The sequence below is a fragment of the Phragmites australis genome, chromosome 8 (assembly GCF_958298935.1).
Source record: "Phragmites australis chromosome 8, lpPhrAust1.1, whole genome shotgun sequence".
NCBI classification, from domain to species: domain Eukaryota; kingdom Viridiplantae; phylum Streptophyta; class Magnoliopsida; order Poales; family Poaceae; genus Phragmites; species Phragmites australis.
The window spans coordinates 13,907,800-13,919,252 of record NC_084928.1 but is presented as its reverse complement, the minus strand read 5'-3'; the positions used below and the strand labels follow the sequence as shown (position 1 = coordinate 13,919,252).

The following is an 11,453-nucleotide window of genomic DNA, read 5'->3' as shown; positions in this document are numbered from 1 at the left end:
AAGAAAAATGAGAGAAAAACCAGCAACCAGTGTACTACATCAGTGAAGTGCTCCACTGTCTTAAATAATACTATTCGCAGGTGCAGAAGCTACTATATGATATAATCCTATATCCTCATAAGTTATAAAACTACTTCTAGGCTCACAAGATTACCATACTATCAATATTCCCACTAGGCGCGATCCTTCACAACATAGATGCAATCGGCTGAATCGCCAAGTGGTTCTGTTCATTCAGCCAAAGTCGGGGAGTGCTTACGACTCAGAGCACTCGCCAATTTCATGGTCAAATGAACAGAACTAGATCAACTCTAGGATGATAGTGACAACTTATCAAATATAAGACTTTATTCTTCGATGGATCACTCACACTTCAAGGTGCCCGAACAGTGAAGAAGCGTATCTTTTGAAGGGAGAGGAGGATTTTGACCAAAAATTTGTTAGATTTTGGTGAAAACTTGAAGATTCATTGGCATTGGTTACTCCAAGGTAAACATTATGTTCTATTTTAGTTTAGATGGTCTAGATTTTGGTTTGGAGAGCTAACTAGATCTAGATTTTTTTCTATAATGACATAGTTTTGTTCTATCCATTAAGATGATGTAGATTTGTGTTCTAATTTAATCTTGAGAGATCAACTATATTTTTATTATAGGGATCGGTGATGTCCTAAGAGGGAGTGAATTAGGACACTTAGAACTATTTTGGCTTCAAAAATAACACAAGATAAATTTATATCAAATTCTATCTAAATGTGCTCTAGGTTTATCTAGTGTGTCTACTCTACCAAACAAAGCGCTTGCAACCTATCTAAGAAGGTAAATCACAAGTAAATAAATGTGAAAATGTAAATAAGATACAGAGAGCAAACTCAGTATAAGGATTTTTTTTCCGTGGTATCGATGGCATGAATGCCACCCCTAGTCCACGTTAGAACTTCACAAAGGATATGCTCCCGGTCGGCACCCGGTTACCATGATCACTTCGGAGCTTGAACCACAAAGGCAAGGGTCTTCGCATCCCCGCACAATCACCTTGTTGCTGCTCCACAACAAGTCAGAGGGTCAACAAGCTTGCCGGCGAGTCACCAAAATGCCAAGGTGCTGGCGTACCAAGAGATACACTATTGAATCACTCCTTGATCCACTCTCTAGGCAGCAATCATCTAGCAACTCACTCTCTAGGCCTATAAGCACTAATCACTCACTAATCTTGTGCTTAATTGCCTTGGATGATAACTTTAAGCACTTTGGTGGCTTGGATGTCTTCTCAGGTGTATAAGAACTTCTCTGGACTCCAGCATACTCAAATGACTGAGTGGAGGGGTATTAATAGCCTTAAACTCATGCAATAGCCATTAACCCAACAGCTCTAAAAAGTTGTTAACACTGGATTATCTGGTGAGAATAGTAGTACTAACACCAGATCATCCGGTGAGTACACTCTCACAAACTAGCCGTTGGAACCCCACTCAAGCCTCTGTGAACACCGGATTATCCTGTGATGACTCACTGAACACCGGACACTTGCACCGATTATCCTATGTGCATATGTTCATTTTGGAGCTCTCTGGAAATAATAGTCTTGTGTGTTCATGTTGTGAATACCGGATCATCCGGTGAGGCAAAAGACTCTACTTTAAACTTTATGTGAACACCGGACTGTTTTTCATTGTTCTCACCGGATTATCCTGTGTAGCACCAGACTAATTTTGATGTGAGTACCGGATTATCCGGTCAGACAAATTTTAGCAGAACAACGTTATGTATTTTAGGCATAACTTTTCTCTCTGAACTTCGATTTTGATAATCTTGGGATCTTTGAAAAGCTTGTGAAGAGCTCTACAAGATTATATCGAAATTCATCCTATTTGATCACATCAAAATTCATGAAACAAGTTCAATTCATTCATCTCTTTGTTCTGGCTTCGATGACTTCTCTTTTGTTGCATCCGTGAGACCTACTAACGCATATAATTTACAAATATATTAGTCCCATTGACTATATTGTCATTAATCACTAAAATCACAATCATAGTCTAATAGGGCCATTTTCGCTACATACATCTAGACTACATTCTTTTCATGATGATCTAGAATATGTATTTGTTGTTCTAAGTATATATGAAGCTCAAAGTGTAGATGATGGTTTAATTATGTGATACTATAAATGGCTACCTTTAATTTAGTGTTGTAGATAAACTTTGAATTTTGGAATATAAACATAAAATTATCATTAACAATGGTATTTAATGAAAAGTTTTGAATTAATGTTTGCCCTTATTTTTAGGTTTTCATGTATATAATTAATATAATAGCAATCATTAATTATTTTCGAACTAATTGTCATTTGTATGGTTCATTCATGCATATGCATGCATGGTAGCTCTATTTTTTATGAAAATCTTGGTTGCTCTATTTTATTAGGTTGATTTGACATTAATTTACTTCATACATTGTAGATAGATAGTGGCTGGATGTACGGTTCTCGTACGAACCAAGGGTACCTTGATGGTATAACGGCTTTTCTGGAAGCTGCCGAGGAGGATCGATTGGAGAAGGATATTGAATTTATATATTATCCTTGCTGCAATTGTAGAAACGAAAGATCCTTTCTTAGACAGAACGCAGCCCTACAGATCCAAACACACTTGATTATCTGGGGCTTCAAACCGAACTACACCTGTTGGACCAACATGGTGAAGAGTAGAATGTGTTACATAAAGACATTGGTATTGTCGAAGAACCTGAAGTCGACGTAAGAAGAAAAGATGATGAGAAATTTAGTACAGATGATGATGACTGTGGTGCTGCAGGTGACGATGATATTAGATGCTGGGTGATGCATACGTGAATTTGAGGACTCATAGAGACTTTAACAAATTTATGTGCTTGGTCGAGGAGAAGCCGTTGTTCCCTAGATGCAAACCAGAATACATAAAATTGTCATCTATGTTCGAACGGCTTAAATTGAAATCAATAGTACTGTTACAATGATACAGATAGCTCCAATAACAAGTCATCTGTACAGTTTCATATCACAGACAGCTTATTATTGAAGTTGTCTGTACTGTTACCATAGTAGACGGCTCGTTACTAGAGCCGTTTGTACAAGTTTTTTACAGACGGTTCAAAACCTGTCTGTACAAATCAGATTTGTACAGAGTTTTTTCCATAGATGATTCGATAAAGTGTCATACACCAGATTACAAGCTATCTGTACAAATATATTCTCCAGTGATGATTGTGATCTAATATAGAGCTAACAGGAGCTAGTGGTACACACACTCAATTTCCACTCAAGGACATATTCGGCAACCACCAAAAGCTACGCATACGAAAATAAATTTTTTATTAATTCTTATCATTACATTAAAATAATACAACCATAATCACCAAAAGCTACACATTACTTGGACCGATTGTCAATTACAATGTCGATTTCACAATCTCAATGCCCGCTTAAGAGAAAAAACATCGCAATTCGTAGGGTTTACAAGCACATGCGCTTTTCTTTGAAAGGACAGGCATAAGTGACATTAATGGAAAGAAAATGAGGAATTGTTTTCAACGATGGAAGGTTATAAATAAGTGTAAATAGAATAATGATACGTACAGGCTTTCCGATTATTGGCCTGTTTTCGGTGGTCTGATGATATTTTTGTGAGGCAAGATGTGGCTCGACATCCTGCTTGCTTTCTAGCTAAGAAAATCCTGGTTATTTTTGTCGACCTGAATACCTCTGCTTTCCCATTTCCTTCTTCTATGTCTTTTCATCTGTATGGCAGATGTATGAAACGTGATACTAAAATGATTCATGAGATAAATGTACCTAACATATGATCAGAGAAAGCAAATTAACTTTATTGAACACATTTGTGGACACCACATACGGTAGGAAAAAAAAAGAAAAGAAACTGAGCAGCTCTGTTGTCAAAGGTTTCTAAACTTTCTGATGAATATTTCCGACGGACGCCAGGTTGTCAGATGAGATTTATTTTAGAAAGTATTTATGTTTTACACACGTAAAATCAATTTAGAATATAGCAATATAAATAAATAAAATAATAGTATATAGCATAACAAAAGAAATATTTGAATATAGAAAATTCATAATATGATCATATAATTTCAAGAGGGAAGAAATTGGCGAGTACGTGAAGAGGATCATACCGTCAAAATTAGCTGTCCATAGCAACGTTACGAGGAGGATCAAGATAGAAACCGATTTACGAGGGGATAAAAATAACTATGCTATAGTACCTTGGTATAAAGATAACATGGTGAAGACTACCTATGGTAGATGGCGGTGGAGACGATGTGTGGATGGCAGCACACCCACTTTAGAAAGTCGGCACTATAGGTGAAGTGCAGGAGGCGACGCACCCTCTGGATAAACCTGACATTGCAGGTGAAATGTGGAAGACGGCACACCCTATGGAGAAACAAGTGGTGAATATATGGAACGCAAATATTAGACTCTAGGTACATAAGATAAATAATAGGAGATTAAATGTATTTTTAAATATATATAAGACTATTATTAAGTGTCTAAATATGGAGACAAATAATAGGAGATTAAATAAATATTTGGAAAGATGAACGGTATTCAACTTTATACGGTAACTGTTTAATTAATTTAGGTAGACGGTGATAACTAATCCATAATTTATATATTTTATAGGAGTATATATAAAATGGATCAATTTGCTAAGTCTAGGTCGGCAAGGAAATCCTGAAAATGTGTTTGCTCCATTTTGCATATGAGGCGGCGATTTGGAATGGTGTGAAGTTTTTCTTTTTAAAGAAAAAAAGGAGCGATGGGCGGGCATGTTCATCAAGAACTCATGAACATTATCAGGCAAAACTCAGAGAGAATGAGAACAAAAGTCACAACCAAAATGCCATCCAACCACAACCATAATTAACCAGGCACAAGCAGGATCATATCATTGTGACCAAAGGTTTGTCAGATAATCATGCCAACAAACATTGTTTTCACTGGGTAAGCGAGAAGATTTTATCACGGAAGCCCCAAATCGACAGCATTCTAACTAAGCATTCTAACTACAGCAGCAACACGATCGTCGGCGCCGCGGCGGCCACCGCTGCGCCGATAGTCCATGACGCCATGCCGCTTGCGCCATTGTTCTTCTCATCTGCAGGCGGCGCGTTGTCCTCATCCGGTGAAGGCGCGGGAGCGTGCTCTGGCGGTGGCACTGGGCGACGACTGGGCGTAGGTACAGGTGAAGGTGCCGGCGGCGCCAAGACAGGAACAGGGGGAAGCGTAGCTGCAGGTGCCGGCGGCGCCAAGACAGGAACAGGGTTAAGCGTAGGTGCATGTGCAGGAGCCGCGACCGGCGCGGGTGACGGCGCCGTGCGGCCTTGTCCATTGTTGATGAGCTCTCTGGGCAACAATAGGGCGTCGATGAGGTAGACGGCGAGTGGAGCCTTGTCCAACACCGTCTTGATCACCCTGGCAGTGCTCGGGGCCGTCGACGACAGTTTCACCGTCTCCCCGTCGGCACGGATAGTGAGGCTGTAGTTCTTGCCCCCTTCCGTGGAAAGCGTGTTCACGTCCCCATTGATCTCCTTGAGCGACTGCTCGGAGTAGTGAACCGCCACGCCGTGGTAAAGCAGGAGTGCAAGCTGTCCGTCGGCGGTGAGGTTCTTAAACGTGGGGTTGAAGGCCGATACTGCCTTGTCCTCCGGGCAGAAGACGGTGAGCCCGTGGCCGGCGCCGATGCTGCGGTCGTACGTCGCGGCCGCGTCGGCCGTCGCGGCGAGGAGACAGGCGAAGCCCCCACACCCGTTCTTGGACAGGAGATCCGTCAATCTCAGCGCCGCGTCTGGCGGCGGCGCGGGCGCCTGCGCCTCCGCCGCTCGGGACGAGATCAGGGCGCTCACCTGTAGGACGGCGATGTCGTAGGGCGTTTCCTGGATGTACTTCTGGTAGAACGCGGGCGGCGGCGCGTCCGAGGGGCCTGACTGCGCGAACGTCACGCGCCCGCCGGGGTGTGTGGTGATGTTCAGGATGCCGTCGCTTCCCGGCGCCTTGCCGGAGGCCTGGTATAGGCTAGTGACCTGCGCGAAACCGCCTTGGAGGCTCCCGAGCTTGGCGGCATCGAAGTAGTCCAAGAGGATTTGGAGGGAGATAACGAGCAGGAAGTCGTCCGGCTTGAGGCGTCGCGCCTGGAGCTGCGCCATCACGACGTTGTCGACGGCGAGGACGGTAATGGTGGTGCGGCGGTCGATCTCAGCCGCGACGCCGGTGCGGCTCAGGGCGCCGCTGAACTCGGTGAAGTTAGGGTGGGCCGCGAGGATAGCCGTGATGTTGTGGCCTGAGGCGCCATGACACAACGGAGATGCAGAGAGGACAAGGAGGAGGGGGAGGAGGACGGTGGAGGCGGTGACGACCTCGGCGAGAGGCATTGTGCACAGGGAACAGGAAGAAGGTTTCTTGTGTTTTTGGGTTGTTTGATTTCACATGTCCAAGGGAAAAGAAGGGTTTATGCCCCCATACATCTAACCACTGTGTGTGCTAGACGATAAGAATCCTCTATGTGCCGTTCAAATGGTATCAAAGTCACGATGTCCATACCTCTCAGATTGAAATCTAGCCATAACGATGGAAAAAAAAACTGCCACAGTCACGACTCACGACTCCCAAAAAATCTGTTTGTCGAAAGAAATCGGAAATTAATCTTCTACCTTTGTCTAGACCATCTAGATGTGATCCAACGGTCCAAGGTCGCGGCATCACATCTCCGATAGTTCGACTGCGCTGGTAGATAAATGCCATGTCGTAAATGCACACAAATAAGCGCTTATTTTGGCGTGGGGGTTTTAAGGGCTGCTATTTGTGCTACAGCTGATGTTTGTGTCCGGTTCTTTTTTTGCAGGATGACAGTGGAGTAGCCAACTGGAAATGAGGTGAGGAAATGGTGGTGCTAGGTAGAGTGAAAAATGTGAGATGTAGATTTGTTTGTATTACAATTATGTGGTCTCCTATCTGTGAGTTGGGACCATCTTTACTATGTTTGACAAAAGTGGTTGATACTGAGATGGACAAAATTGATCCAGACAATACACTGCTGGAAAGGTTGCACTACCGGAGACGGCTTCTTTGCCGGGTGTCCCAGACTTTGCCGCGTGCTTTTTATCGGGCACTCGGCAAAGAGGCTATTTGCCGAGTGCCAGAGATAAAGAACTCGGCAAACATCTGGCACTCGGCAAAGAGGCTCCTTTCCCGAGTCTCATTTTTTGACACTCGGTAAACCCTAATTTTTTTTCACTTTTGACCTCCAAACTTTTTCTGCTCCAAGTTCGTGGAGGCTATTTGCCGAGTGCCAGAGAGAAAGAACTCGGCAAACATCTGGCACTCGGCAAAGAGGCTCCTTTCCCGAGTGTCATTTTTTGACACTCGGCAAACCCTATTTTTTTTCACTTTTGACCTCCAAACTTTTTCTGCAGTCCTCATACAATACCTGGTACTCCATGTTCCAATGTGGCACATTTCTCGGACTTTTTCTATATTTCTTTAATTTATTTCAATTAATTGAATTTTCTTGGATAATTCAAATTATAACTGCTAGTCATTCGAATAATAAAAAAAATGAATGGAAAAATGATATTCATGTTATTTAGTATAATGTGAGGCCGTATCCAAGAACAGACCACCAATTTCGAACATCTTGTTCACGAAACATGATCACGAACTTGCGGTCGAGTTGTTTTTAAATTGTATAAAAAGCAAACGAAGTTCGAAAATCATGAAACTTGTCAAGATGTCATGATATCATATGTGGAGGCTGTGATAAAAATTTGAGAAGGTTTTGCGTAAGTTGTCACGTACGATGCTTGCAAACCGAAGAATCTCCGAAGAAGTTTACCGCAAGTTCGTGGTTTGCAAGCATCGTACGTGACAACTTGCACAAAACCTTCTCAAATTTTTATCACAGCCTCCACATATGATATCATGACATCTTGACAAGTTTCATGATTTTCGGACTTCGTTTGCTTTTTATACAATTTAAAAACAACTCGACCGCAAGTTCGTGGTCATGTTTCGTGAACAAGATGTTCGAAATTTGTGGTCTGTTCCTGGATACGGCCTCACATTATACTAAATAACATCAATATCATTTTTCCATTCATTTTTTTTCATTATTCGAATGACTAGCAGTTATAATTTGAATTATCCAAGAAAATTCAATTAATTGAAATAAATTAAAGAAATATAGAAAAAGTCTGAGAAATGTGCCACATTGGAACATGGAGTACCAGGTATTGTATGAGGACTGTAGAAAAAGTTTGGAGGTCAAAAGTGAAAAAAAAAATAGGGTTTGCCGAGTGTCAAAAAATGACACTCGGGAAAGGAGCCTCTTTGCCGAGTGCCAGGACGTCTGGCACTCGGCAAAGAATTTTAAATTTTTTTTTTAAAAAACCCCTATTTGCCGAGTGCCAGATCGGGGGCACTCGGCAAAGAATTTTAATTTTTTTTTAAAAAAAACCCTTTTTGCCGAGTGCCAGATCGGGGGCACTCGGCAAAGGGGGGATTTAACCCCCGGCCTAGCCGGCCCACACACAGCGCACACACGCACCCGTCGCCGCCCCCGCCCGCGCCCGCGCCCGCGCCGCCTCCGCCCCCGCGCCAGCGCCGCCGCCGCCCCCGCTCCAGCGCCGCCCGCGCCAGCGCCGCCGCCCACTCCCGCGCCCGCGCCGCCCCTAGCGCCGCGCCGCCGGAGGAGGAGGAGAAAGAGAGGAGGAGGAGGAGAGGAGGAAGAAGGAGGAAGAGAAGGAGGAGGAGGAAGAAGGAGGGAGGAGGAAGAAGAAGGAGGAGGAGGAGGAGGCGCCCCGGCCGCCGTTGCCACGTCCCCGACGCTTCCCCAGCCGTCGCCTTGTCCACCGGCGCCCTGGCCCCTTCACCACCGCCGCCCTACGACGCCCACTAGGTATGCCATACCGTCGTCGTCGTCGTAGTATTACTAGTAGTTGCGGTAGTAGTAGTGGTAGAGTAGCAGTGGTGGTAGTCTAAGTAGTCGTAGGAGTGGTTGTGATATTGTTATATATATGTGGTTGGATATAATCTTGTGCATGTCGGTCATCGTGCCGTTCATATATATGTGCATGTCGGCCATTGTGCCGTTGGTTTTCTTGCAGGTTTTGGAAACCTCACCGTGCAGGGGAGGTGCTGCCGAAATTTTGTATTGACAGTTTTATGTTTCTTTTTTTGCAGAGAAGAGCCAGTCGGAGCGGCGCCGGAGTACCTCGGCGACCCCGATCGCCTTCCTTGCCGCTGCGGGTCTGCCTGCACCGCATCGCCTCGCCACTGCACCGACCCGCCACGGCCCCGCTAGCCTGACTCCACCGCCACCCTAGGTATAACCCCTCTTTCCGTATCATGGTCGTAGATCACGTAACCCAGTTAGGCGTCTCCCATTCGAAAGAGATACGGTTGGAAATATGCAGATATTTCCATATCTAAAACCGTATCTATTTCGAATTGTCCACGTTTTTTGGACAGCCCGCGGATGCGTAGGTGGGGTTAGTTTCCATGGTCTGCTCCGATCCGAGACAGAGTTTCGGCATCATCTCCCTGTTGTTCTCCAGATACACACTCTCCCTAGCAGGACGTGTATTTGGAGAACAGCGGGGAGGTGCTGCCGAAATTCTGTCTCGAATAGGAGTAGAGCATGGAAACTAACCTCATCTATGGATCCTCGCGTGGGATTAGGACCTATCCTCACCTATTAGATAGTAGGAACGTCGTGTAGATGCAATTGATGTTTATATTACTCGCCGCTATATATGTTAGAGGATGGAGGACCGTGAGTGGATGTACACGGGCCGCGCAAGTCAGGGTCAGGTCACCAATGAATGGATCGACAAGACTGATGCTTTCTTGGAACGGGCATTTGGCGTGGCTGCTAAAGGAGCGAGTAAAATTTGCTGTCCCTGCAGCAAATGTGCAAACAGGAAAAGACAAACGAAGAAGGTCATGGGGGAACATCTTTGGAAGAATGGATTTACGGCAGACTATACCCGGTGGGTCTACCATGGTGAAGCCGATCGTATGAGAGAGGAGGTGGTGAGACCACGCGTCGAGGATTATGATGCTGATGCCGGGGTAGCAAACATGTTAAATGACTATCACGAGGCACAGTTCGCTGAAGGACGTACGGAGGAGGAGCCAGAGGCAACCGTAAAGGCATTCTACGACATGTTTGCCGCGGCACAGAAACCCCTTCACGGCCAGACAAAGGTTTCTCAACTGGATGCCATTGGACGCATAATGGCGTTAAAGTCCCAGTATAGCCTGAGTCGAGACGCCTTCGATGGTATGTTGACAGTTATTGGCAGCCTACTTCCGGAGGGTCACCTTCTGCCAAAGAGCATGCACGAGTCACAGAAACTCCTTCGTGCACTTAAGATGCCGTATGAGCAGATACATGCTTGCCCGAAGGGGTGCGTCCTATTTAGGAAAGAATACGTGGAAGCAAAGTACTGTCCAAAGTGTAAATCATCTAGGTTCCTGGAGGTAGATTCTGGTGATGGCCAGAAGAGGCAGCTTGACATTCCCGTGACAATCCTACGGCACCTTCCGTTCATACCGAGGATCCAACGGCTATACATGACCGAGGAATCCGCGAAACAGATGACATGGCACAAAAATGGCAAACGATACAATCCTGACAGGATGGTACATGCATCCGATGGTGAAGCATGGACCCACTTTGATGGCATTCATCATGAGAAAGCTAAAGAGGCTCGTAATGTACGTGTTGCGCTGGCAACAGATGGGTTCAATCCTTATGGAATGATGGCTGCCCCATACACATGTTGGCCCGTGTTCGTTATCCCCCTCAATCTCCCCCCCCCGGCATATGCAGAGGCATACATTCTGGAGGAGGTGGCAAACTTCACAACAACATACTATGGTGACAACCTCCCTAGCGTGCATAATCCACCCCCTCGTTACAATGCTGGCGAAAATGAATCGAACCTCAGCCTTTTCCGAGGGCAACTCGGAAGCGCAAGTGCATCGACCCCCAAGACCTTGAATCATGAAGAGTGGCGCCATATCATGCTATACGTGTTGACCAACCTTGACGAAGTGGCGCCGTACATGCAGTAAGTTCTCAACGAACTTGTTAAATACGCCGTCGCTATTCTGCATCCAACCCCCTTGTTTCTCGTTGGTACAGGGAATTTCTTCATGAATTCTGGCGTCAATCAAGGGATCCTACCCCGCAGCAGGTAGATACCCTTCTTAGACAGGGTGCGGGAAATGGAATGCCCGATTTCATTTCTTGGTTCAAACGGAAGGTACCGTCCAATTTAGCTCGTACTTAGTTTGACATTCCAAGTTACTCGTACGTGCGAATAATATAACGATGTATCCTGCTTGAGCTTGCAGGGCCAGAGGGATGCGTCTATGTGTGCCGAGTTGAG

At 45.0% G+C, this 11,453-nt stretch overlaps 2 protein-coding genes across 2 annotated transcripts; one reads left to right on the top strand and one right to left on the bottom strand.

Annotated features, from left to right (window-relative positions):
* Positions 1 to 5,066: 5,066 nt before the first annotated feature.
* On the bottom strand, positions 5,067 to 6,448 carry LOC133927614 (fasciclin-like arabinogalactan protein 1). The gene has a single exon (XM_062374066.1). The coding sequence runs from the start codon at positions 6,429 to 6,431 to the stop codon at positions 5,067 to 5,069; it is 1,365 nt and encodes a 454-aa protein (XP_062230050.1). The 5' UTR covers positions 6,432 to 6,448.
* A 2,309-nt stretch (positions 6,449 to 8,757) lies between these two features.
* Positions 8,758 to 11,221, top strand: LOC133927613 (uncharacterized). Its single transcript, XM_062374065.1, has 4 exons — positions 8,758 to 8,953; positions 9,238 to 9,380; positions 9,817 to 11,034; positions 11,207 to 11,221. Exons 3-4 carry the CDS (start codon positions 9,820 to 9,822, stop codon positions 11,219 to 11,221), a joined length of 1,230 nt encoding a protein of 409 aa, XP_062230049.1. The 5' UTR covers positions 8,758 to 8,953; positions 9,238 to 9,380; positions 9,817 to 9,819.
* The last annotated feature ends 232 nt before the right edge of the window (positions 11,222 to 11,453 follow it).